We start from the raw sequence: 27,715 nt of genomic DNA, 5'->3' as shown, positions 1-27,715 counted from the left end.
TCTAACTACAGCACACAAAGCTTGGGAAAAAAGGTTTTTATGACAAACATTGATCAAGGACTTACAGATTCTTCTATATGAGCTTCAAGGCCAAGGGTCTCAGCTACTACAGCAGCTAGATTAAAGACCGGCTTCTCAGCGGTAAAATCTCCTACTTCCTGCTTTGCTGCTAAAACACAAATAAAAAATACCACATATACACATTTTATTACATGTATACCTAAATACCAAAATTACACAAATTCTGGACAATTTTTTCTAAGTTGAAAGTTTTAGTGCCAGGGGGACACTAAGGTGTCAGAAAGTAATGAAAACTTTTTTTTTGCCTATGATGTGTAACATAATTAAATAGAAGGAATAAAAAAAAATAAAAAAAGACTTGTAAAACATTTGTTGCTAGCAAAGCTAGTACATTACATTGTGCCTTTCGAACCTAGCCTAATACTGTGCACATCTCGTCTTCTGCCCCCATCAGGGCTATACTTATGGCAACCTATCAAAAAAAGGGATGCAGACCCATAGTCCAACAGGCCCATTACCTTGAATGGGCAAAACACAGTTGTATTGTAGCTACGTTCTGTCAAAATCCTGGAAGCATACAATTTGTTTTTTTAGCTCAGGACTCAAAAGCATTGTCTGCCACAAACAGTATACATCCAGGGAATGGACAGAATGTAGTCACAATATTGACTACCAAAAGAAAAGAAATAATGGTCAGTGCAACTCCAAGGAGTATTAAACTTTCCTGACTTTATTGCATTCATTAAAAAAATGTATATTACAGGTAATACGCACTAGTCATGGTCAGCTTCATCTTTATTATGCTCTTCCCTAAAATGCCTGAGTGCTGAAATATTATAATTGTCATTTGTAATATCTGAAATGTGTCTACGTACACAAGTTTTTAAAGCATAAACAGTACAAAAAACATATTGGTGTCGACAGGTCTGGTGTTGACATGAGCCTTAAGGGATGGTCAGGGAGGTTTCACTTTCCCTCCTCACATTCTAATAGACATAACACTTTAATTTTTCACTTACAAACCCATATAAGGGCTTGTTTTTTGGATCACAAACTGTTCTTTGTAAAAGACTTAACTCATTTTACCACCGAATCTACAACAAAATGAAAAAATGGAAAAAAAAAAAAAAAAAAAAACACTTGTAGGGAGAAATAAAAATAATAATTTAGCAACTTTTGGGGGCTTCCGTTTCTACGCAGTGCACTTTTTGGTACAAATGACAGATTATCTTTATTCTGTAGGTTAATATGATTAGAACAATACCCAACATTGATTTATTTTACTTTTAAAAAATTATAATTGCCTAAATTGTCCTCTTCTGACCCCCATCACACTTTATTTTTTCGTATTTTCCGTATACAGGGATGTATAATTGCTCATTTTTTGCACAATGGTCTTTAGTTTTTATTGATAAAATTTTTGTCTTGCTGGGACTTTTTGATTGCTTTTTATTTTTTGGTATATTAAGAGAGCAAAAACACACAGTTCTTGAATAATATTTGTTTTACGTTTACGCCATTGACTATCCGGTTTAATTAATGTTATATTTTAATAGTTCAGACATTCACGTACGCGGCAATACCACATGTTTATATTTATTTTTGTTTACATAATTTTATTAAGAATAGGAAAAGGGGGGTGATTCAAACTTTTATTAGGAAGAGGCTTATTCATATTTATTAACTTTTTGTTTTTACACTTAAATATTTTATAGTTCTCATAGGTGAACATTATCTGCAATATTCAGATTGCAAACACTGAACAATGCTGTTTATGAGTATTACCGGCATTCCATTGCTACAGCCTGCAGTCGTTTTAGATGCCGTGTCTAAAGGGTTAATGCCGGATATCAGCCTGATCGGCAATGTCTGGCATTGGCCACAGGCCCAACCAAGGGGGTATAAAGCTGGCTCAGCTCCTGAGCTCGCTTGATACCCCTGTCTTGCCACTACGTCGTTTAAAGACGGCGTTCCGCATCAAGGTGGTAATATCCCACACATTTCGTATTAAAATTGAAAATAAATCTTCTATTTATATACTTTACCCATGGCATAGGATTCAAACGTCTTTGTTTAACCACTGAGTAGGTTATACAGAGTATTCTACCACACTTAAAATTACCCATGCAGGCCAGTTAAGTGTTCTTTGGCATAGTACTGTAAAATTTCCATGGTGACAATAACATTTCCAAGACTAAGGGGCTCTTTTAGCTATAACTCCAAAGTAAGACATGAATTGTAGATTCAGGTCATTGTGATTCATGTGATGAAGAAACTGTTGAAGGACGCATGATCATCTCTCCATATAATGATTATATCATCAATGTATAGGCCTATCCAATACAGGTCTGGTACAAACGGAAATAAACATTTCCTAAAAGACGAACATATAAGTATTCTTTCACAAGGGTGGAATATTCAACCACAGTACTGGTGGATGCCCGTGCGCCTGTTGATCACCTGGCATTCTGGTGAGCTGATTGATTATCTTGCTTTTTATAACTACATTTTGCCCGTTCAAGTCAATGGCCCTGTCAGCAATAAGGCTGTGTTGGTATCCCTTTTTGACAGGTTGCCAGCATATAGCTCGAAGCTTGGCAGAAGACAAGATGTGAACCTGAAATTCCACTTGATGTTGAGTTTGAGTGACTTTGATGTTGACTTTGAGTTGACTGTTGCAGTAGAAATAATGCTGCAAATCAGTTTTGTCCTTATTGCTACATTAAATAATCATATAAAGCCATTGTAACATATGCAAAATATGGCAGAAGCCTGAGAAATAAACATTTAAAAAGACATTTATTTTGGGTGAGTTTGGAAAACATTATGTATTAGAACCTCAAAAATATATATACTGTATAAAGTATAAGGCAGTAAAACAAGAAAAGGTACAAGTCAATATGATGAAATGTTTATTATGAAGTCAGAAAGTATTCCAGAATCAGTACAAAATGCTTCTGTCTGGCCACACTAGTATCCTACCCTATTATCATAAAAATGACAGTTTAATACTTACTAGGAAGAGGGGATAACTGCAATGCACAAGTGTCAGCAACCAAGATGGCCTCTCCTTTTCCTGTATTTACCTGGGTGGAAGTAAATAATCTTGGTCCAGAGCCTGCAATATAGGTTAATTGCATTAGTGAATTATGTCTATTAGTGTAACCTGTCTGCCTCGATACACTTAGGCTGCATTCACAAATAGTATTTTGGGCTTCGTTTTGGTCAGCATTTTTACCAAAACCAGGAGTGGACTGTTTTCTGTGTTTTGGATCTACTCCTGGTTTTAGTAAAAATACTTCCCAAAAGAATCAAAGTAAGGCTCAAAATAGTGGAAGTATATGTACAGCGGTCCCCCAACATACGATCGTTTCAACATACTAGGTCTCTCAGAGCCCATCGTATGTTGAAGGCAGCATCAACATACGATGCTTCTGTGGGTTGGGGCCATCGCGAAAACTGCTATCCGGCAGCGCTGACTGCTCCAGCAGCCACCAGATAGCCGTTTAATGTGCCCCGTTCTGGTTACTCATGTGTCCCCTGTAGTCAGCCAGCCCTGTGCTCAGGGCTTGGTGAAGTCCTCCACTGTGAGCTCCATGAGCTTTGTGCAAGCCCCACCACCCCATTTTGCTGCAGGGATACAATGGGCTGCTGGCTGCCCTGCCCTTCCTGTGTGGCTGTAGTATTCAGGATCACAATGGAGGACATTCTGTCCCCCCTGCAGGTATTTACAGTATAGTACAGTACTGTAGGTGATGTCACATCGAAGTACACACAATACACCCCATACATCAATGTTTCTCAACCAGTGTGCCTCCAGCAGTTGCAAAACTACAACTCCCAGAATGTTCAGACAGTCAATGGCTGTACAGGCATGCTGGTAGTTGTAGTGTTGAGTCTATAATATTCTGATATATTGATCACTATATCTATACTTCTATGCCTTTATTAAATCCTATATGCTATTGCTAAATATTGCAGAAGAACTTTGCTTTCCTTAATTCAAAACATTTCAGCTTTCTCTTTGCCCGTAATTAAGACTAGAACCTTGAGATGGAGTCTGTGGATACAAGAAGTCTAAACATTGGGCTTTGTGGAAGGATGGAAAAATCTCAAGCTAGAGACCTTGCAACATAAATGACTTATGCTACGTCATGCTCAAATGACCAATCAGCATATAACACGATGATTTGATGCATAGTTTTACCCTCCCCTTTTTGTCAGATTGTAAAAACTAATGTGATTTCCAGATAATAAACAGAACTCCCTGGAGTCAGTATCGAGGAGGGAATTTATGCCAACACTGTCTGGTGTGAATTTGCTTATGCCGACACTCGGCAAAATAGCACAGCGGTAGTCCCTCACAGTTTAAGGCCCCACATTAACCCATCCATAACAGTAGTTATGCAACAGCTGGAGGCACTCTGGTTTGTTAAACACTCCCCATACACTAAACATACAATGGTCATCCTGGAACCAAGATATGTACTCAACATACAATGGTTCCGGGGCTCCAAAACCAATTACTAGTTTTCCCTACCTACCTTACCAACCAACTCTTGGAAGCTTCTACCTAAAAGGGAAGTTTTCTCTACCTAGGGCTTCAACCTAACAGCAGGATTCCCTAACTAGTGGGGGTTCCCTAGCAATCTTCTGGTGGCTTCTTCCTAATAGGGGGTTTCCTAACCTACCTTCCGGGGCTTCAACCTGATAGGGGCAATTCCCTACCAACTTACTGAGGATTCTACCTAATAGGAGGGTTTCTATGTTATAGAGGGGGGATTCCCTACCATTTACTAAAGGTCAGTAAGGGTCTTCACAAAGTCTAGACTACATTTAGGTGCCCTGTCCCACCTTTCCGTATGTCCCTCAATGTTTGAATAAAAGAAGATTTTATTTGCATGAGAATACTTGGTGCCGTGGATCCTTTTCTCTATATTGATTACATTTAGGTTAACAGGGCATTTAAAAAAATAGCATCAGTAATTGGTATATTCAGAAAAAAAACATACCTGCACTCCTACTCAGTGTTAAAATATCCCTAGTTTTGTATGAAGATGTACTAAATGTTAACGAAACTGTACCAACATAACAGTATTATTGCACTGAACTTGTTTTATATCAATCAATGTATAAACCTCTAATAATTTACAATTCACATAAAATTCTGTGTTTATTTTTAACTTTCCTTCCAAAATTCCACATACTTTTATTACAGGCAAATTCTAAAAGTATTTTTAGATTTTATTTGCATTGGGCAAGCGATCATATTTACAAGAATCTAAATGTCTCACTTATTTGCATAGCGTGTGAAAGCTATTCTTCTACACAAGTTTATTAAATGCTTAAACCATTCTAGAAGTCCAGTTTCACAAGTTTAGCATAAATCAGGTTACATACATCTTAACCCCTTAAGGACCGAGCGTTTTTCCACTTTCGTTTTTCCTTCCTTACATTTTAAAAATCATAACCCTTTCAATATGATGGCTTTTTATTTGCGCCACCAATTCTACTTTGTAATGACATCAGTCATGTGTCGGAGCACAAATTATGCTGGGATTCTGCTGCATTTCCAGTAGTAATCCAGCAGTAGTGTGTTTTAATTTTAAGCTTAACTAGTCACCTACTGAGAATCTATGGTGACTAACATGCTCTAGCTGTCCCTGTGTTTAACCCCTTAACGACGCAGGACGTATATTTACGTCCTGCGCCGGCTCCCGCGATATGAAGCGGGATCGCGCCGCGATCCCGCATCATATCGCGTTGGTTCCGGCGCTCATCAACGGCCGGGACCCGCGGCTAATACCACACATCGCCGAGATATGCGGTATTAACCCTTTAGAAGCGGCGGTCAAAGCTGACCGCCGCTTCTAAAGTGAAAGTGACCCGGCTGCTCAGTCGGGCTGTTCGGGACCGCCGCGGTGAAATCGCGGCATCCCGAACAGCTGACCGGACACTGGGAGGGCCCTTACCTGCCTCCTATGTGTCCGATCGACGAATGACTGCTCCGTGCCTGAGATCCAGGCAGGAGCAGTCAAGCGCCGATAACACTGATCACAGGCGCGTTAATACACGCCTGTGATGTGTGTAAAAGATCAGTGTGTGCAGTGTTATAGGTCCCTATGGGACCTATAACACTGCAAAAAATTTTTAAAAAAAAAAGTGTTAATAAAGGTCATTTAACCCCTTCCCTAATAAAAGTTTGAATCACCCCCCTTTTCCCATAAAAAAAATTAAACAGTGTAAAAAAAAAAATAAACATATGTGGTATCGCCGCGTGCGTAAATGTCCGAACTATAAAAATATATAATTAATTAAACCGCACGGTCAATGGCGTACGCGCAAAAAAATTTCAAAGTCCAAAAAAGCGTATTTTGGTCACTTTTTATACCATTAAAAAATGAATAAAAAGTGATCAAAAAGTCCGATCAAAACAAAAATCATACCGATAAAAACTTCAGATCACGGCGCAAAAAATGAGTCCTCATACCGCCCTGTACGTGGAAAAATAAAAAGTTATAGGGGTCAGAAGATGACATTTTTAAACGTATACATTTTCCTGCATGTAGTTATGATTTTTTCCAGAAGTCCGACAAAATCAAACCTATATAAGTAGGGTATCATTTTAACCGTATGGACCTACAGAATAATGATAAGGTGTAATTTTTACCGAAATATGCACTGCGCAGAAAATTTTTACCGAAATATGCACTGCCCCCAAAAGCTACAAAATGGCATTTTTTTTTCGATTTTGTCGCACAATGATTTTTTTTTTTCCGTTTCGCCGTGCATTTTTGGGTAAAATGACTAATGTCACTGCAAAGTAGAATTGGCGACGCAAAAAATAAGCCATAATATGGATTTTTAGGTGGAAAATTGAAAGGGGTATGATTTTTAAAAGGTAAGGAGGAAAAACCGAGAGTGCAAAAACGGAAAAACCCTGAGTCCTTAAGGGGTTAATCATTACCTTCCAATCTGGGAACATACGAAAAAAAAATAAAAAAACTCAATACTTGTAAAGTTACAATGGAATATTACTGACAAAATATCAGGACCCTATAGTTAAAAAAACAAACAGCTATCTGTTAGGGCACGATCATTCATTCGTGGAGTGACTTTTTGGGCACTTTTAGGGTAGGGTCACGTGCCGTATTTTTTCGCATATATGCTGCGGCTTTCTTTCCTACCCATTGAAGTCAATGGGTAGAAAAATGAGCTGTGTATTTTGCTACCCATTGACTGATGTAGGAAAATATACAGCAGCAAATATGCAGCAAAATATGGCACGTGTGACACCCCCCTCCCCCTTAAAGTAGTACTGCAGCCATAGACACTTATCCTTATAATAAGTGTCTGATCACAGCGGGGGGGGGGGGATCCGTCTGCTTGGACCCCCCGCGATCTCCTGTACGTGGACCGAACATTACAGCGGCTCTGCGCAGCTAATCCAAGTCTCATCGACCTCACTGAGGCAGGAGCCGAAACAGCGGTAGGAGTAGCGAGTGAACACAGATCCATTATGGGTAAGACCCCAATTATCTAGCAAGTTGGATGTTGCAATACTAGTTTATATGTTTACTATTATATATTACCCAATCTTCATTACAAGAATTGGGCTTATGGAGACAATATAGGCTCATGAGAAATACACAGTTTACATAAGGGTATATATTATGGTATTGGTGGGACATAAATATCCACCTTTTTTTTGCACATTGTGGTTTATTCCAACTCTGCATGTTAATTACAAATAGTAAGATTTTTATTGTGTTTTCTGGCTCTGCATTATATAGGTATTCCTGCCTGTAATATTTTATATAAAAGATTTTATATGCAATAAAATTGATATTTGTATGGAATGCTTTTTGGTATACAATGTTGTGAATAGAGGATTCTGATATTATGGCAGTAATGTAGACACAAAAATAGAAATGTATATTGCGATATTCTGTCCAAAAGGACCTTTGTGTCCAAGGATAGGGGATAAGTGTCTATGGCTGCAGATCACCTTTAAGTAAACTTTCAAGTTAGCTTTGCTCACACGATGCTTGTGCTTCAAGTGTAAATGCCAAACATATCCCTATACTTTTATGGACCAGAGCCATGTCAAGAGAGTATTCTTTTGCTATATATTTGGATATTAAAAACAAGAATCAATAGGGTCTCAATATTTGGCACATACATTAAGATATTCCTCAGCATATACACCAGAGAGCAAAAAGAAGAAAGCACAGGGGCACTCACGGTACTTTGGTCAAAGCAGGCTTCTTTATTCAGGTAGCGGCTGAACACATGTGACCCGAGGAAGTGCCGGGATCGGCACGAAATAGCTATCGTCCCACACGCTCGCTCCTGGCACCCCGCCAGAACATGTGTTCAGCCGCTACCTGAATAAAGAAGCCTGCTTTGACCGAAGTACCGCGAGTGCCCCCGTGCTTTCTTCTTTTTGCTTTGTTGAGATTGCCTTTTCTCTATAGTCTAACATTGCAGGAGTTGCTGCCCTATTGCTGCACTTGTCAAGCACCCTTTGTTCACCACTAACAGCATTCACCAGTGTCAGCATCTGTATCTCCTTTCATTGCATATACACCAGAGATATGCCATGACAAATACTCTATAGGACAGACGCATTTCACTTACTATTTACACATGCAGTTGTACTGGATTCATCCTGTGTGTGTTCTGTATACCGCACATGTTTGTTTGCTTTCCTTCTGCGCATCTTGCTGACCATATTTTGTGGAAAAGAACTGACCGGTGAATCAGGGATTATACCATCATCACCATCAACTTCCACAATGTCTTCATGTATCTTTTTCATTGACCTGAATATTAAAGAATATTCGTCTAATAAACTGTACATCATTAACATTTTACTTTTACATGTTTTTGTGATCTTTTAGATTATTATAATAAGAGCATTTAACAACAAGTAGGGAAAGAGTATCATCTTTAATTCAGGGGGTTGTCCAGTGAAAATAATCGTATCCCCTATCTACATGAGCAGGGGTCCCGGGGTCAGACCCCCTGTGATCTATGGAATGGAACCCTAACAGTAGATGGCGCACGTTCCCTTCATTTGTATGGGTGCGTCAGAGATGTTCGTGTTTTAAATCCTGATATCTCTGGTGTTCCTATAATAGTGAATGGAGAGTGTACTGTTATGGAAATATCGAGGGAAGGGGGATGGGGGATCCCAATAGTCAGATCCCACAGGATTAGATACTTATACCCTAACCTGTGGATAGGGGATAAGATAATTTTCACTGGACAACCCCTTTAATGAATGCTGTAAGCTTGCCATATTCCAAGTATCACAATGAAAACTATTGCTCATGAAAATCCATTAGATGTCTCATTGATCTAGTCCTTTTGGAATACATAATTCTTCAATGAAGCTCTGGACAAAGCAAAAAAGGGTGCAGATGGAAGAAAGTAAAGGTCCATTTACATGGAGCAACTATCTGCTAAATAAGCCAATATTGCCTTGTGTAACAGGCCTAGCGATCAGCCATTGAACGTGCCCAATCGTCAGCTGATTACATCTTAGAAGGCTTAAAAACCACCGTTCGCCAACCACACCTCTCCCCGTAAATTGAAGATGTGAAGCCGACACAAATGGTCCAGCAATTGGTCATGCAGCCCTACCCGCAAGATCAAATGATGTAATCATGGGCTCCTTAAATGAGCGCTGTTCTACTTGATTGGTGCTTGCCCATGTAATATTATCCTAGCACACAACTGTAGGATCAGATTACAGTTTGTGTGTAGTCTGAAACCACAGACACACAGAGCATTGGTTAAAAAACATCCTATGGTTTGGTTCATACAGCCCCTGTGCAGATATACTTTGGAGAATGATTGGGTGAAAAAGTGTAGGTAAAACTGTGTTTTATACATTATGGCTAACATCTTAGATGTTCCTTCTATACACAGGCATGCTTAGAGAATAGTGAATTTGTTCTCAATAGGGAGAGGGGGAAAGATAATTGACAGACACCTTTAGCACAAAGGATTGGTCATTTTAAAATCAAACATGCTCAATCCTATCTTCAGAAATCTGCTCCTGGGAAAGTCAAATGTGTATACCAACCTTTATGGTCATTTCTCCCTCTGTACAACCTTCCAATTACCCCAGGAAGGTGATATGTAACCACTGTTTGTAGCAGAAAGAATATAAAGTCTGTGATTGCCACTAGAGATGAGCGAAGTTACATTCATTTGATTCGTCAGGAACCTCGCGGCTCTCCCAGACTCTCCTAGGACTGCATCCACCTTTTCCAGCCCACCGGAGCACCTTAAAGCCGAACTAATTTATACAGGCTAAAGTCAGCAACTGCCGGGCCGCGAGGATCATGGCAAATCGAATCACTGTAACTTCGCTCATCTCTAATTGCCACATATAAGGTGTTTTCTACTGAAGGATTAATCACCCCTAGACCATAATGATGTAATTTGTTGATGTCATGGCTCTAGTGTTTACAGGCATCTGGATTTTTAGAGATTTGATGGCATCATTGGATAGATATTATTATAAAAAAAATAAAAAAAATTGGCAGAAAACATGATAAAGTTCTCAGATGGTATGGTTTAGATAAGATTAGTATATGGTAAACCAGATTAGTATATAATCCTATCTGTATGCTTGAGTGTATCACTGGAACAAAGTACTTACTCAGCCGCGTTCTGCGTGTGCTCAAGTTGTTTTGAAAGCCTTTTATTTTCATCCTGCAATGTGTTCTTCTCATCCACTGTAGTAAGAAATTAACATGGAGAACTTAGTAATAGCTTTTAAAAAGAACCTGTCACTTTAACAATCCAGTCTACAAATATGGGTTGAAGAGGCTCTCTTTCTGGAAAAGATAGTCCCACCGGGCAAGCCAACTTGTCACCTATATCCCAGGTGATTAAAAATATATAGCAAAATCAAAATAATCTTTTGGTACTCAGGTGAGGTATGAATAAAGAACACAATATGGAACAAATAATCTACTGATAATTAAGATTTATTAACAATTAAAATTGTATAAGTATAGGGAATCACAGGGCCCTTGTGCATTTATGGAGAGCGGTCATTTACTGAGTAGCACTGCCATCTTGTCTACTTAGCCAAGAATGATCAGAGATTTACATAAATAAATGACAAGACATCCAGGAACTTTTCCCTAAAAACTATATATTAATCAGTTCAGCTCCGCCTGCTGTATAACATAATGCCTGCTGTATAACAATGCCTTTAGACTGGACTGCAACTTTAATATGACAAGTTCCAGTTATCCTCAGTGCATATGCTCAACATTCAAGTCAGGAGATGTGAAAAAATCCTGAAGAAAATAAAACTGCATTTCTGGAAACAAAGAATTACTAAGCAATTTTATATATTGTGGTTGAGGATCAAACTATGTGGAAGGTAGACGGGTTAAGTTGGTGTGGCAGGAGGAGTTGACCACAGCTGTCCTCCAACCACATGGGCACAACTTCTGTGCACCGCAAGATTATCAGCGTGTAGGTGTCAAGTTCCCATAGAACAAAAAAGGAGATTTTTTTGTACTTACCATAAAATCTCTCTCTCGTAGCCTTCATTGGGGACACCTATACTGATGGGTATATGCTCTTGCCACTTGGAGGTGCTGACACTAAGAAAAAAAGTCAGCTCCTCCCTGTCAGGATATACCCGCCCACTTGAAGTGACGTAATCAGTTTTGTCACAAAGCAGTAGGAGAAGCCAAAGACATATGTCCGAATGACCCTGGAAAAGAATCACGGATAAAGAGCCAGAAAAGATCATCCGGACAACAAAATGAAGATATGGGTGGGTGTTGTGCCCCCCCCCCCCCAATGAAGGCTACGAGAAAGAGATTTTACGGTGAGTAAAAAAAAAAAATCTCCTTTTCTTGGTCGCTCTTTATTGGGGGACACCTATACTGATGGGACATACCAAAGCAGTCCCTTAGGGTGGAAATAACCACTAGAGAAAGGGAATCAGTCCAGAGACTGAACCCACTCATCTGTAAGATCTGCGGACGAGACCCCAGGCCAGAGACAACCAAGGCCCAGAAACTAAGCTCCCAGAAGATCCCCCATCCATGGAGATGGACTAGGATGCCAAACGAATGGACCGTCCTTTGCAGAGACTAAACCTACGGTCCATATAGAGAGCCAAGAAAAAGTCAACTAGGAAGCCAAATGGGCCAGAACCATCCTGAAAGGAAGTAGGAAATCAACCCCAAGGAACACAGAACCAGACAGAGGGCTAGCCCAGCTGGGAAACAAAAATGGAAAAAAGGGCACAACAAGAGAACCCTATCCAGGGTTGACCGATTCAAGAGAACATGGCAGAAAGGCGCCAGGGAGAGCAGCGTATGCCTGAGCAGAAGGAGAGCACATAAGGTAGAGACCAGAAAACCACTGTAAAAAAGAAAGACAGAAACCGTCTCCAGAGAGGCCTGGTGCATAAAATCGATGACCTTAACATCTGGAGACCAAAATCCCCCGACCCAGGGGCCCGCCAAGAGCACCCGGAAGGCAAAATCAGCCTGACTGATGTAATCTAGATGACCAGAGCGCCCTCCATCTCGGGAGTACATGCACCTTAAAAGGAGGAGACGGAAAGTAATAACAGCCAAAAAAGGAACGGAACACCCTGAAAAGGAGCATCCTGGAACACCGGCGAGACAGATATGGGAACTGGAGGTTCCTGAGTCACTTGGAAGATGTACACGGAAGGTAAAATGGCCAAAAAGGAGCAGAAGACCCTGAAAAGGAGCATCTGGAACCTAGAGCAACTGACATGGGAATCGGAGGTTCCTGCGTCTCCTGGAAGACTCACACATGAAGGGTACGTAAACTCAATGGCCAAGAAACGCTCCAGGAGACAAGAAGAAGTGCGTTAAAAAAAGACCGCCCCACAATGGGATCAAGGAGAAGTCTGGGCAGGAGAGCTACACATGCCCGAGACCTCAACCATCACTAAGGCCCAAAGAACAAGGATGGCTGACCTAAAAAAGAGAAGACATGCCACAGCAGTCTAGGATAGTGTCCAAGACAAGGAGTCTAACCGAAGTTGGACCCCAGCGGTCCGTGCAGACCAAAGCACTCAGAAGCAACAGGACAGGAATGAAGGGAAAACCCAGCAGGGATTGGGCACAGGAAGGTCACTCTAGAAGACTGTTTTGTCAGTGTAGCACAACAGACACTGACAAGGGAAGGATGAACACACCCTTCCAGGGTGATTGCGCCGAGGGAGGAGGAGAGCAATGGCAGGACCCAAACAACAAACAGTGGCTAGACTGGCTGTCGCTGAGCAATACATGATTGCGTAAACTCCTCCAACAGAGGAGAGCGCCAAGGCTGCATGAGCAGCAGTAGATAAACCCCCCTCCCCCCCCCCCCAAAAAAAAAAAAAAAGGCCCAGCCAATATAGTGGGAAGAGAGAGAGATCACTCCATCTAGGCAGAAGATAGCGCTCAGCGAAAAGCCCCTCTAGTGGAGGGGAAAACGGGGTGGGCGGGAGGAAACTCAGGCACCAACCATACCAAGCTCCGGATTCCTGTACCCACTGTGGAAGGAGAATTGTCAAGTAGGCCAGACACTGCAGTGTACACATTTTTGGTCATATCGCCCAGCTCTACCTGAGCCACCATGCAACGGAACCTAGGAAAGAAGACTGGAGGCATAGGGGAGGGGGCTGACCTGACTGTGTAGCCACAGCAGGCGCCATGCAAGAACAGAGGTGCTCAACAGCTGCAGGCCTTTAAAAGAAGATCACAGGAAGGCCCGAGGCACACCCCACTGACAGAAGGGAGGGTGGGCTCCACACGTGCAGAGGACATAAAGCATACATAGGGACACAGACATGGTTACCTCACAATAGTAGCGGGGTGCCAAGACTGCAGACACAAAGGAACCGCAGACATCCAAAAGTCTGGCAGTATGGAAGACAGACTCAGCACCCTATGGTGTTTCACAACCATGCCCTTAGCAGACCAACATGGCAGGCACTCTGAGAAAAGGGAACAGAGTGTGCTGCTGTTGCTGTGAAATACCCTGGAACCTGCAGGAAAATGCCCACACCCCATCTCCTAATGGTGCCACACACCAGGACTGCTGTCTCAGATGCAAGAGATGAAGGATGTATGTGTGGCAGGAAACATGCAGACAGTCTGGCTTACAGGTATAAAAATCCAATAAACCCACACACTTTGTGGAACTTCACATGGAAGTAGTCACCGGACTACAGTCGCGGGAGCGGCAGCAATGGGGGAGGTGACCTGGTGGATTAGAAAGCCATGCAGACACAGTCTGGCTATCTGGCATAGGGACCATGGTCATATTGGGCCCCACATTCAGAACCACACACTAAAAATGGGTTACCAGCCTTAAGCCGTGAGAGCGGCAGGCATGAAGAGAGGGACCTCGTAAGTAGAGAACCCCGCAAACCAGCATGTAATGCATTGTATAGGGCTTATGGAGCAACATGGGAAGACCCACTCGGAACTACGCCTTGGCAGTGGTTACCTGAACTTCCGCCACGGTGTGGGAAGTGTATGGTAGTTGAAAGGAAGCGTGGCAGCAAGGTGCTGTGTGCTGAATATGTCCACATGATCCCCGAAGGTAGAACGGCTAGGAAGTTCACAACACTAAGGAATGCTCAAGCGGCAGCACTAAGGAATGCTCAACTCCCGCTAGGTTGTAGTAAGCTCAGATAACGGAGCGCCCCCGACCCCCGCAATGGAGGAGGGGCGTAGCAAGACGCCGGTGGAGGACACCGCTGGAGGTGCAATGATCAGATCCGCGGGTAACCCGCCAGCCACAGGAATGATCCACGGGGTGCGCAAACCTGGGGAGGAGGCGCCTCCTGGTGCACGCACTCTCAGGGGGAGAAGAAGGGCGGAGCCACATGCCGCCATAGCCCCCTGAAAAGCGGAGAGGAGGCGTTGCCTGGCCTCCTGGTTGCGTGCTGGCTCAGGGGAAGAAGATGGGCAGCCATATGCCGACATAACCCTGAACTCCCGCTGGCTGAGTCCCCAGTGCGCTACCGACCCCCGCAGAAGGGGAAAACATAGCTGGCGGAAAGGAGGAACAGCAAGGCTGTTCAGAGGTGAGCCGGAAAAGAACGCCTGTGGAGACAGCCGCTGCAAAAAACGGCAGCTGTCCTCCACAGGACCTAGTACTAGTATGCAGACACACAGCCCTTCCATGAGACCCTGAGCAAGCCCAGCAATAAAGGACTGAGTCCCGTTTTAGAGAGGGGGGAAAGAGGGGATGCCATCCTTTATACTCACCTTAGGCATCTTCAACGATCTTATGGCCACGCTGTATCATACCATGCTAAGATAGCTGGGCGATCAGGGGCTGTGGGGGGACCCAGACCCAGGGTACAACCTCCAGGCTCTGGCTGTTGGAGAGAAGGGGTTACAAGTACATAACTCGATGTCTGTGCCCCTTTGTCGCATATGGGGGAAAGTGAGCGCCATGCTCTTTAACCCCCACCTGAAAAAGGGAAACAAACGAGAAAAAAAACCTAACTAAACAGCTATTACTGGAAAAATAGCTTCCTACTGACACTAGCTAAAACTGATTACCTCACTTCCAGTGGGCGGGTTTATTCTGCCAGGGAGGAGCCAACTTTTTTTCCCCTAGTGTCTGCGCCTCCTAGTGGCAAGAGAATATACCCATCAGTATAGGTGTCCCCCAAATGAAGAGCGACTGAAAAAATATATTATAGAGGTTGGCACTTTGTATAAAAACGGTCCAAAAGTGGATAAAATATGAATATAACTTATGTATAAAGGGTCTGTTCTAGTAAACACCTGTAAACCCCCAATAACACTGGGGTATATCTTGCATTGTGCTGTTCATCTATTATTCCTCCTGGAAATCTATGAATAAATGTTCAATCTGTTCAACATTCAATCATGTTTATTATAACCCAATCAGTTTCTGAGACTGTAACTGGAGCTAAAGCTGATTTTAGGGAATGCTACCTGTAAAGGTGGTGTGATTAGCTGCTTTGCATATTCTTTTTAACTTTAAAAAATAAAAAATAAACACATGTGTCTTACATTTCAAGTAGGGGCTTGTTTTTTGTGTAAAAACCTGTTTTTATGGGTATCATTTTCAGGTTTATAGCACTTTTTGATCAACAAAACACTGTCATTTCACATTTTGTTTTTAAGTGTTCACTGTGTGTGGGATAAAGAACGATATATTGTTATAGTTCAGGTCATTACGAACGTGGCAATACAAAACATATATAGGTTTTTAAAAAATTATTTTAGATTTTATGGGAGTGTATGCATTATTTTGTGTGGTTGAGGGTATTTTTTTAAAAATAATTTTATTTAACTATTTTATTTTTTTTAACATCTTTTCACTAATCCTACGTAAGTACTTTGCTGCATCCATTGCAGACTGGGAGGGGCCTTTTTTAAGATCACTGGCTGCCAAGGCAACCCCTTGGCACACTGCAACTGCGTCGTCAGGCTGTTAATAGGGTAAAAAAAGACACACAGGTGGAGATTTATCAAAACCTGTCCAGAGGAAAGTTGAACAGTTGCCCATAGAAACCAATCAGATCGCTTCTTTCATTTTGCAGAGGCCTTGTTAAAAGAAGCGAGCTGATTGGTTGCTTTGGGCAACTTTTCCTCTGGACAAGTTTTGATATATATCTCCCACAGTTCTGTTACATGAAGTTCATGTTTTCACAGTGACATGTAACATGTATAACTGCCAGGAATGGAGGTTTCTCAACTCCTGACAGTGAGAGCAGGGCTACGGATGTCATACTGACAGCTGAGCTACCGCGATTCTGGCATGAGAAACCCATGCCAAGCGGCTAGCCCCATAGTGACTGTAGTAAACACACATATGGGCAGTCACTAAAGGACTGAGCTCTGGTAAAATAAGGGTGTGTTCACACTGAGGAGTTCAAGAGGAATTCACGTGGAATAATTTCAGTCAGGAAATTGTTGCCTTCTGTCATTTTATCTATCAAGCGGAATTCAAGCAGAATTTCCATGTGCAAATGAAGGAGGCAAATATTTATGCAAGTTTGACAAACCTTTTGATGGTTCTTTGTACATATTACACTATATAAGGTTATCTACTTAAAAAAAAAAAAAAAAAAAAGGGAAGATAATTCTCACTAAGTTCTGTGATTAGTTTCATGTTCTGTTGTCTGATATTCTCAAATTCCTGTTGCTTCTTCCTCATATGCTCCTCTGTTACTGCACACCGGTCACAAAGCCCAGCTCGTAACCTGACAGAAAGAGAAAAATCTTAACAACACAGAAAGCTCTCATAGAAGATCAATAGACTGGCCTTAAAGGGTACCTACTAATTGAGCCCAGTGCAGGATACCTGCACAAAACGGCGGTGATGGGCGGGGCATTATCGGCATATCGGCAATGTAATTGCCGATACAGATAATGTCCAAAATCGCGATAGTCGGACGATACCTAGCATGTACCCTGTTACACAATGATTGACTAAGCTAGCATGCTTATCAGATTCCTGATTGACTAAGCTAGCATGCTTGTCAGATTCCTGATGTAAGACACAGCTAAGGCTCTGTTCACACAACTGTCAGAGGCTCAGTTCAGTCTACCCATCAGTAGTTCTGTCAGACTGGAAAAGAAAAAAAGAGCAGCATGCTGCACTAGTCTTCTCATCAAAACGATGTATAGCATGACAGAATCCAAAAGACCTTCCCAAATGTATATTTTTAATTTGCTGGACTTAAAAGCATGGCCTTGTATGCTTTCAGGTCCCACAAAATCAAAGCATACATTCAGAAACTATGTTAAGCTGGTCACAGGTATGCCATGGTATACATCAGCATACTTTTCCGCTAGTGAACCAATGCATATCACACATGCAAAACCCTTTCCTAGCGTGAACACACACTGCCAGCCCTCTACTCAAAACATCAAAAAAGTCACGATAGCATGCACCAAGCAAACTGACAATAAAATGTATGACAGTAAAAGTAATGAAATACACACACACACACACATTATATATATATATATATATATATATATATATATATATATATATATATATATATATATATATATAATTTATTTTTTTTTTTTTTTTGCTTACCGGTCTTCAAGAACTTTGATGGTATCATGAAGCACCTTCTGCTGCTCTCTTAGCTGTTGGTTTTTAGTGTAAAACTCGTCAAGTCTCTGGGCATCCCTGTTGAGACAAAATGTATCTAAGTAAATTTGGTTTTACAAACTGTATAATAAGTATTAAGTGGAAAAGTTAGAAATGTTGGGAATGGGAGACGGTAACAGAATAAACAGTTCACAAAGTGTAGTCTACACAATGCACAGACACAATGCAAATCAACTTGTCAAAGATCAGGCAACACTGAGGGCTGCATTGTTAAAAATGTTTTCAACTACTACCACTATTTTGTAAAGAAAAAAAAAAAACATCTATTCTAAGGCCAGTTTTACAGACATAATGTGGCCATGTATTTGCATTCATATCACCTCTGCAAATCCCATCTCAACCATGTTTCTGATGAGCAGGACAGACCAGGACTTGTGGATGTAATGTGAATGCAAATGATGCATCAGTTTTACAGCATGTGAGATCAGCCTTAAGTGTAGCTCAACCATTGCATCGTTTGCTGAAATTATAAGCACTCGATCTGACATTTGGTGTAAAGAGATGCCACTGCCCAATGGGTAATTGGGTTGCCAAAGCAACAATCCAATACCCAGCAATTAATTTGTATTGCACCCATGCACAAAACTTGAAATCATAAAATGGTTGCCTCAGGGAGCATTTCCTTGTGCAAAGTTGGGACCAGAAGGTGGTGATCAGCAGGGACCTGATAAGTGTCGGAACGGTAACATTGGATATCGAACAGGTGACTAATGCTTTTTTCCTTTCTTGTTAACCCAGCCTGACTTCTTAAAACATAACAGGAAAAATAAATAAAATCGCCAGACAACCTCTTTAAAAGGGGTTTTCCGCCCCTAGACATCTTATCCCCTATCCAAAGGATAGGAGATAAGATGTCAGATCGCCGCGGTCCCGCTGCTGGGGACCCCCGGGATCCCCGCTGCGGCACCGCGCTATCATTACAGCACAGAGCGAGTTCGCTCTGTGCGTAATGACGGGCGATACGGGGGGACGGAGCAGCGTGACGTCATGGCGCCGCCCCTCGTGACATCACAGCCCGTCCCCTTAATGCAAGTCTTTGGGAGGGGGCGTGACAACCGCCACGCCCCCTCCCATAGACTTGTATTGAAAGGGGGGGGGGCCGTGACATCACGAGGGGCGGAGCCATGACTTAAGGATGCTCCGGCTCCTGTACCGCCCATCATTACGTGCAGAGCGAACTCGCTCTGTGCTATAATGATAGCGCGGTGCCGCAGCGGGGATCCCAGGGGTCCCCAGCAGCGGGACCGCAGCGATCTGACATCTTATCCCCTATCCTTTGGATAGGGGATAAGATGTCTAGGGGCGGAATACCCCTTTAAAGCACAACGGTTACAAATGTTTAACCACTCAAACTAATACCAGGATAATAAAGTTCATTACAATTACACTGCAGCCATACTTTTGTCTGATGTTTAGCATTCTTGATCAGCCTGAAAAAAAAAATTATTCTGTGGGGTCAGCAAGTCAGATTAACAATGCCCCACAGCTGCCACGCCTATCCACTGTACGTCAGCGCTGAGACGCTGTGTGATTGACATACAGATACTTATGATTACGTGCGCACAGTGATTTCTCTGAGTAAGCGCTCACTTCCGGATGCCCCCCAGCTTGGCACGCCTGAGCACTGCTAGAGGCAGAATGCTTGTTTACACTCTGGCTCTAGCATGGCGCAGGAGCGCCGAGCTGGAAGGCATCAGAAGCGCGCGAGCGGGCGCTTGCCCAGAGAAATCACCACACGCACACACTCATAAGGGGTGAATGCACTGAAGACCTGTGTCAATCACATAGCAGTCCAAGCACTGACATACAGGGGATAGGGGTGGCACCGCAGGGCATCGCAAAATCCCTGGCCACGCCTATCCGACTGTTGCTGACCCCAAAGAAAATATTTTTACAGACTGATCAAGAATGCTAAACAGCAGCCAAAAGGTATGGCTGCATTGTAATCGTAATGTCATCCTGGTATTAATTCAATTGGGGACGGAGCCCATTATGACCCTAAGGACGGGAGCATTTCTTTCAAATCTGACCTCTATCACTTCATGCATTAATAACTCTGGGATGCTTTTACTTATAAATTTGATTCAGAGATTGTTTTTTCATGACATATTCTACTTTGTGGTAGTGGTAAAATTTAATCGATACTTGCATAATTTCTTGGTGAAAAATTCCAAAATTTTATGAAAAAATTTTAAATTAAGCATTTTTCTAACTTTGAAGCTCTCTGCTTATAAGGAAAATAGACATTCCAAATAAACTATATATTGATTCATATATACAACAAGTCTACTTTATGTTTTCATCATAAAGCTGACATGTTTTTACTTTTGGAAGACACCAGATGGCTTCAAAGTTCAGCAGCAATTTTAACATTTTTCAAAAAAAATTCAAAATCGGAATTTTTCAGAGACCAGTTCAGTTTTGAAGTGGATTTGAAGAGCCTTCATACTAGAAATACCCCATAAATGAACCCATTATAAAAACTGCACCCCTCAAAGTATTCAAAATTACATTCAGAAAGTTTGTTAACCCTTTAGGTGTTTCACAGGAATAGCAGCAAAGTGTAATTTTTTACACTCGAGTGTTCTTGTAGACCCAGTTTTTGAATTTTTACAAGGGGTAATAGGAGAAAAAGCCCCCAAAATTTGTAACCCAATTTCTCTCAAGTAAGGAAATACCTCATTTGTGGATGTCAAGTGCTCAGAAAGTGCAGTAGAGGGCTCAGAAGGGAAGGAGCGACAATGGGACTTTGGAGAGTGAGTTTTTCTGAAATGTTTTTTGAGGGGCAGGTCACATTTAGGAAGCCCCTATGGTGCCAGAATAGGAAAAAAAAAAAAAAAACCACCCACAAGGCATACTATTTTGGAAACTACACCCCTCAAGGCACGTAAATGAGCCCTAACACCCCATAGGTGTTTGGACAACTTTTCGTTAAAGTCTGATGTGTAAATGAGGAAGAAAAAAAAATTTGCATTCACCCCCCCCCCCCCCCCAAAGTTACCATTTTTACAAAGGGTAATGGGAGAAAATTTGTAACCCCATCTCTTTTGAGTATGGAAATACCCCATGTTAAAACGTAAAATGCTCTGCGGGCATACTACAATGCTCAGAAGAGAAGGAGTCACATTTGGCTTTTGGAAAGCAAATTTTGCTGAGATGTTTTTTGGGGGGCATGTCGCATTTAGGAAGCCCCTATGGTGCCAGAACAGCAGAGCATTGCACCCTTGTGTCTGTACTACAGACACAAGGGTGGAATGCTCTGCACAAACCCCCACGGGTAAAGCGGTGTGCACTGCTTACCGATATACACATAGGGGTATATGCAGAGTGTTGCACCCTTGTGTCTGTAGTACAGACACAAGGGTGCAATGCTCTGCACATACCCCCATGTCTATAGTAGTGCAAGTGTGTACTACATGCACACTGCTATACACATGGTAGTATGTGCAGAGCATTGCACCCCTGTGACTGTAGTACAGACACTAGGATGCAATGCTCTGCAAATACTACCATGTGTATAGCAGTGTGCATGTAGTACGCACTTACCCCCATGTGTATAGTAGTGCAAGTGTGTACTACATGCACACTGCTATACACATGGGGGTATGTGCGGTACAAAAATAGAAAAGTATGTAATCATGGGTATCATTTTAACCGTACTGACCCACAGAATTAAGAAAATTTAGTTTTACCATAAATTGTACAGTTTGAAAACAAGACCTTCCAAAACTAGCAAAATTGCAGTTTTCTTATAGATTACCCACACAAATAGTATTTTTTGGGGTGCTGCGGTGCGCCATACATTTTATGGTAAAATGAGTGATGGCATTACAAAGGACAACTGGTCACGCAAAAAACAAGCCCCGATACTTGTCTGTGGATAAAAATATTAACCATTTAAGGATGCAGGGTTTTTCCATTTTCATTTTTTCCTCATCACCTTCTAAAAAGCATAACGCTTTCAATTTTGCACCTAAAATTCCATATTATGGCTTATTTTTTGCACCACCAATTCTACTTTGCAGTGACAGTAATTTTACCAAAATATTCAAGCGGAATTTTTTTTTTATTGTATGACAAAATTGAAGAAAAAAATTGCATTTTGTAACTTTTGGGGGCTTCCATTTCTACGTAGTGGATTTTTTGGTAAAAATGACATCTTAGCTTTATTCTGTAGGTCCATACGGTTAAAATGATACAAAATCAAAACCTACATAGGTAGGGTATTACTTCTAAAAAATAAAAATCATAACTACATGCAGGAAAATTTATACATTTAAAATGGTCATCTTCTGCCCCTATAACTTTATTTTTCCGCCTACGGGCCGGTTTGAGGGCTCATTTTTTTGTGCCGTGATCTAAAGTTTTTATCAGTAGCATTTTTACATTGATCGGACTTTTTGATCGCTTTTTATTCATTTTTTCACGATATAAAAAGTGACCAAAAATACGCTATTTTGGACTTTGGAATTTTTTTGCATGTACGCATTGACCGTGCGGTTTAATTAACGCTATATTGCTATAGTTCGGACATTTCTGCACGCGGCGATACCACATATGTTTATTTTTATTTACACAGTTTTTTTTTTTTTTTTTTTTATTAAATGGGGTGTTAAATGATCTTTATTAACGGAGTACTCTGGTGCAAAGTACTCCTGCTCCGTCCTGCCCCACGGAGCGCCACTACAGCTGATCGGTCCTCCGGTCGATCTTCTTCATACTTCCTTGTGAACGAAGCGTCACATGGCGCTCAGCCTATTATGGGCCGAGGCAGAACATCGCGGCGGACGGGGATAGGCTGAGCACCAGGTGACGCTTCGTTCACAAGGAAGTATGAAGAAGATGGCCTGGAGGACCAATCAGCTATAGTGGCGCTCTGCGGGAACCCAGGAAGGTGAGAGATTGTTTATTTTTTTTTGCAGCCCGGGCAGGACGGAGCAGGAGTACTTTGCACCAGAGAACTCCTTTATTATTATTTTTTTTTTTTTACACTTTTTTTTGCAGTGTTATAGCTCCCTGTGGTGGCTATTTCACTCCACATACCGATCTCGTACACAGATCAGCCCCATGCATTAACATGGCAAAGATCAGTGTAATTGGCAGCCGAATGCTCAAACCTGGATTTCAGGCTTGGAGCAATCAATCGCCAATCGGATGCGACGGAGGCAGGTGAGGGGACCTCTGCTTGCATTCTAGCTGATCAGGACATTGCGATTTCACCGCGATGGTCCCGATCAGCCCGACTGAGCTGCAGGGAAGCATTTACTTTCACTTTGAACGCTGCGTCTAAAGGGTTAATAGCGCGCAGCACCACGATCGGTGCCGCACGCTATTAGCCCAGGGTCCCGGATGTCATTAGCCTCTGGGACCGACCCAATGTGACGCGGGGTCACGGCTTTACCCCGCGTTTTATACCGGGACCGGGCGCAGGGAGTACAGGTACGCCCTGCGTCCTTAAGAGGTTAAAAAGTTATGATTTTTAGAAGGTGAGGAGGGAAAAACAAAAATGCAAAAATAAAATATGCTGAGTCCTTAAGGCCCAAATGGTCCTTTGGGCAGCATTCACACTTCTTTTTTACATTACAGGTGCTGGATCCAGCTGGGGGAGGGGCAAACTGGTTTTAGGTCCGGTCACAAAACCGCATACAGGTAAAAAATTAGCCAACCGGAGTCACCGTTTGACTCTGGTCGGCTCATTAAAGTAAATGGAGTTCAGCGCTGGTCAGGGAGAGCCCAGTTTACCCCTCCCCCACCCGGATCTGGCATCCTTACTGTAAAAACAAAGTGTTTATGTAATACGCAACTAAATGTTCTTCATTTTAGCTACTGCCTTCTGTGAGCAAATGTATTCCAAAGAAAAGTTAAAGGAAACTCAGCTTTTCGAATTGGGTGAGAAAAATCCCCAAAACCCAAGCTACTACTAATGGGTTTTGTCCTCGGTTGAACTACATTTAAGCCAAATTATAGTTTAAAACCAAAGAATAAATATTACAGCACTTAGGTTAGACTAGATAATATATATCTAAATAATGTTACAGCTAATACTATACATAAGAACATTGGTCCTAGATGTTAAAATAAGTTTTGAAGATTGTTTCATGTAAAGCGAGTGACAACTTGGCAAAGAACTGCATTGGCAATCATGGTTTGTGACCCAGTCTCAGAGATCATTCGATTCAATGGGAAAGCTTGGAAAAACATAAGGCATTCATTGTCACACTGGTTATCAGCTCTGAAATATTAAACCTCAGGTATTCAGCAAGGGTCAGTGAGAACAAGAATGCCTATATACAGCTATTGTATCTACAATGGGGCGCTTGTCGAGAGTCTCTAGCAAACAATAATTAAGGCATTTGGTGTGGTATGCATTAAGTCACAAGTGAAGAGCTCCCATAATATTCATCATTCGCAGACACGACGACTAACTCCACCGTGTGAAATGTTAACATTTATAATCACCAGATTTATATAAATGCAGCGTATATGAAACAAGTAACAATTATTCATTCTTTTTCTTTCTGACAATTTACAGGATTTATTTTGTAATCACAGAACAACAATAAATACCTAGGGAATAGTGATCATAATATAATACATGATAACTTGTTCTGCAATAAGGGAACCTCTCGAGGAGCCCTTAATATAAAATGAAATAATGACCTCAAAAACAAAAATACTGACACTAAATGGGAGACTTAAGAATATTTAAAATTCTCTCTGTAAGATACCTTATGGGAATAAAAGGGTCAGGAATAAAAGAAAACCAATGTGAATGAATACAGCGCTGCGGCATGGGAGAGTTATCAGGACCCGTGGCTAATCAATGTTGAGGGCCACGTCTAAAAGTGAAAGTAAAAGTATCCCGACAGCTCGGACGCAACAGGAGGGTGCCTTACCTGCCTGCTGCGCGTCCCAACAGCGAATGATTGCTGCAAGCCTGAAATCCAGGCTTGATCAATCAACTGCCTATAACACTGATCAATGCAAAGCTATGGCTTTGCAGTGATCTGTGTAAAAGATCAGTGTATGCAGTGTTATAGCCCCCTATGGGAGCTAGAACACTGCAAAAAAAAAAAAAAGTGAACAAAAAAAGATAAGATCATTTAACCCCTTACCTAATAAAAGTTTGAATCACCCCCCCCCCCACTTTTCCCATAAAAAAATTGTAAATAAAAATAAACATGTGGTATCGCTGCGTGCATAAATGTCCGAACTCTAAAAATATATTGTTAATTAAACTGCCCGGTCAATGGCGTAAGTGCGGAAAAATTCCAAATCCAAAATAGCGTATTTTTGGTCACTTTTTATAACATAAAAAAAAAATGAATAAAAGGCGATCAAAAAGTCAAATCAAAACAAAAATGGTACCAATAAAAACTTCAGATCACGGCGCAAAAAATGAGCCCTCATACCGCCCCGTACATGGAACAATAAAAAAAAGTTATTAGGGGTCAGAAGAGGACAATTTTAAATGTATACATTTTCCTGCATGTCCAGACAAGTAAGAAAGAAAGGGACGGCTACTCACTCAATTCCACGGTGTCTTTATTCACATCTAAGGGTGCATAGGTCAAACAGGCATATTCACAACTGGAGCGACATTTCGCGTTTACACGCTTCTTCCAGCCGGAAGAAACGTGTAAACGCGAAACATCGCTCCAGTTGTGAACATGCCTGTTTGTCCTATGCACCCTTGGATGTGAATAAAGACACCGTGGAATTGAGTGAGTAGCCGTCCCTTTCTTTCTTACTTGACTGGATTTACAAAAGCCTTGTCACTTGGGACTTGAGCACCTATCGTACGGACTTTCTCATTAGCTGCGGCAGCAGTGCATCATTGCCATAAGGGTTCTGTGTACACTCCAGCAAGGACTTAAGGTGGTAGTGCCGACTTTATCTCACTTCATTGCTTCACATTTTCCTGCATGTAGTTTTGATTTTTTTTTTTATTACTTCGGAAAAAAAATCATACCTATATAAGTAGGGTATCATTTTAATCGTATGGACCTACAGAATAAAGATAAGGTGTCATTTTTAATGAAAAATGTACTGCAGAGAAACAGAAGCCCTCACAATTTACAAAATGGCATTTTCTCTTCCATTTTGTCGCAAAATGATTTTTTTCCGTTTCGCTGTAGATTTTTGGGTAAAATTACTGATGTCATTACAAAGTAGAATTGAAAGGGTTATGATTTTTAAAAAATAAGGAGGAAAAAACGAAGAAGATTGGAAGATTAAAGCGTGTGGAAGATTAAACCTACCGGGGAACGCGCCTGACATATCTGCGATGCACAAGTGAATAAGGTCTATTGGCATTATCATTATAGAGGCCTCACCTTGTGACATCAGTCCATATCAATAGGACTATACCCACTAGTTCCTTGAGAAACCCCGCAAATGGGGGGAAACGCGTCGGAACGGGAACAATTGTAATGTTTATTTTTTTCATTCACAATTTTATGCACAAGAGGTGATATAATCTAAGGTGTACACCTGTAAAATCAGTGGTGAGTTACAAGCTCCTGTCATGTGTCACTTATGTATGCTTTGGACCTGGTAGTTTGCATAGGATCTGGTAGAGCAATCTAGGCTGTTACACCTGTCTGCTCACCTCTAACCTAGTTTCAGGAGAGAATGTACACTACGGATGCGCGTCGGCCTGTCTATCCAGGGGGACCGACGTATGACTCCGTACTCACCACATATGGTATCTATTAAGTAGCCCATTAGACAGGATTGACTTTGGACTAGTATGATCATTTACAGGTGTTGTGATATTTTGGTTTATTAATGCATGTCACACAATTATAGGCACAATAGAATAAGTTACTGATTTTAAAGCATATCAATAAAAATCTATAAGCTATAAGTTTTAGCTATATCTAACATTAGGGTCCAAAAAGGGCTGTGAAACGACTACAGTACCCAGAAAGATTATCAGAATTAGGGTTATTTAGTTTAGAAAAAAGGCGGCTTAGGGGCCAACTAATAACTATGTATAAATATATCAGGGGGCAGTACAGAGACCTCTCCTATGATCTATTTATATTCAGGACTGTTTAACAAGGGGGCATCCGCTACATTTAGAGGAAAAGTAGATTTTTATGCTTACCATATAATCTCTCTCTCGGAGGATCCATTGGGGGACACAGAGACCGTGGGTATATGCTGCTGCCACCAGGAGGCTGACAGTAGGCAACAAAAAGAAAGTCGACTCCTCCTGGCAGGATATAGCCAGCCTACAGACTCTGAGCTATTAGTCAAGTCCTAAAGCAGTAGGAAAGAACAGACAGCAACTGTCCGAGGAAACCACAGAAAAAAAATAAAATAACCGAACAAACCCTCGGACAGGCAACCAAACCAAAAAAGACACCAGAACAAATGGGTGGGTGCTGTGTCCCCCAATGGATCCTCCAAGAAAGATTTTATGGTAAGCATAAAAGTCTACTTTTCTCGTTCGACTCCATTGGGGGACACAGATCGTGGGACGTACCAAGGCAGTCCCCGA

At 41.7% G+C, this 27,715-nt stretch overlaps 1 protein-coding gene across 3 annotated transcripts in view; it reads right to left on the bottom strand.

The window, feature by feature from the left end:
- RBBP8 (RB binding protein 8, endonuclease) overlaps window positions 1-27,715 on the bottom strand; it is a 106,918-nt gene that overhangs the window by 37,764 nt on the left and 41,439 nt on the right. For 2 of the 3 annotated variants that reach the window (XM_056521702.1, XM_056521701.1), the window contains exons 4-9: window positions 18,130-18,225; window positions 17,169-17,281; window positions 10,697-10,772; window positions 8,662-8,846; window positions 3,038-3,139; window positions 66-169 (exon numbers count right to left, since the gene is read on the bottom strand). In XM_056521702.1, coding sequence (XP_056377677.1) covers window positions 66-169; window positions 3,038-3,139; window positions 8,662-8,846; window positions 10,697-10,772; window positions 17,169-17,281; window positions 18,130-18,225 — 676 coding nt within the window. The remainder of the gene's footprint in view (window positions 1-65; window positions 170-3,037; window positions 3,140-8,661; window positions 8,847-10,696; window positions 10,773-17,168; window positions 17,282-18,129; window positions 18,226-27,715) is intronic. The other variant, XM_056521704.1, reaches the window with a different exon arrangement.

The sequence above is a fragment of the Hyla sarda genome, chromosome 5 (genome assembly GCF_029499605.1).
Source record: "Hyla sarda isolate aHylSar1 chromosome 5, aHylSar1.hap1, whole genome shotgun sequence".
Classification (NCBI taxonomy): Eukaryota; Metazoa; Chordata; class Amphibia; order Anura; family Hylidae; genus Hyla; species Hyla sarda.
The sequence above is the reverse complement of the archived record's forward strand: the minus strand, read 5'-3'. Positions and strand labels throughout refer to the sequence as shown.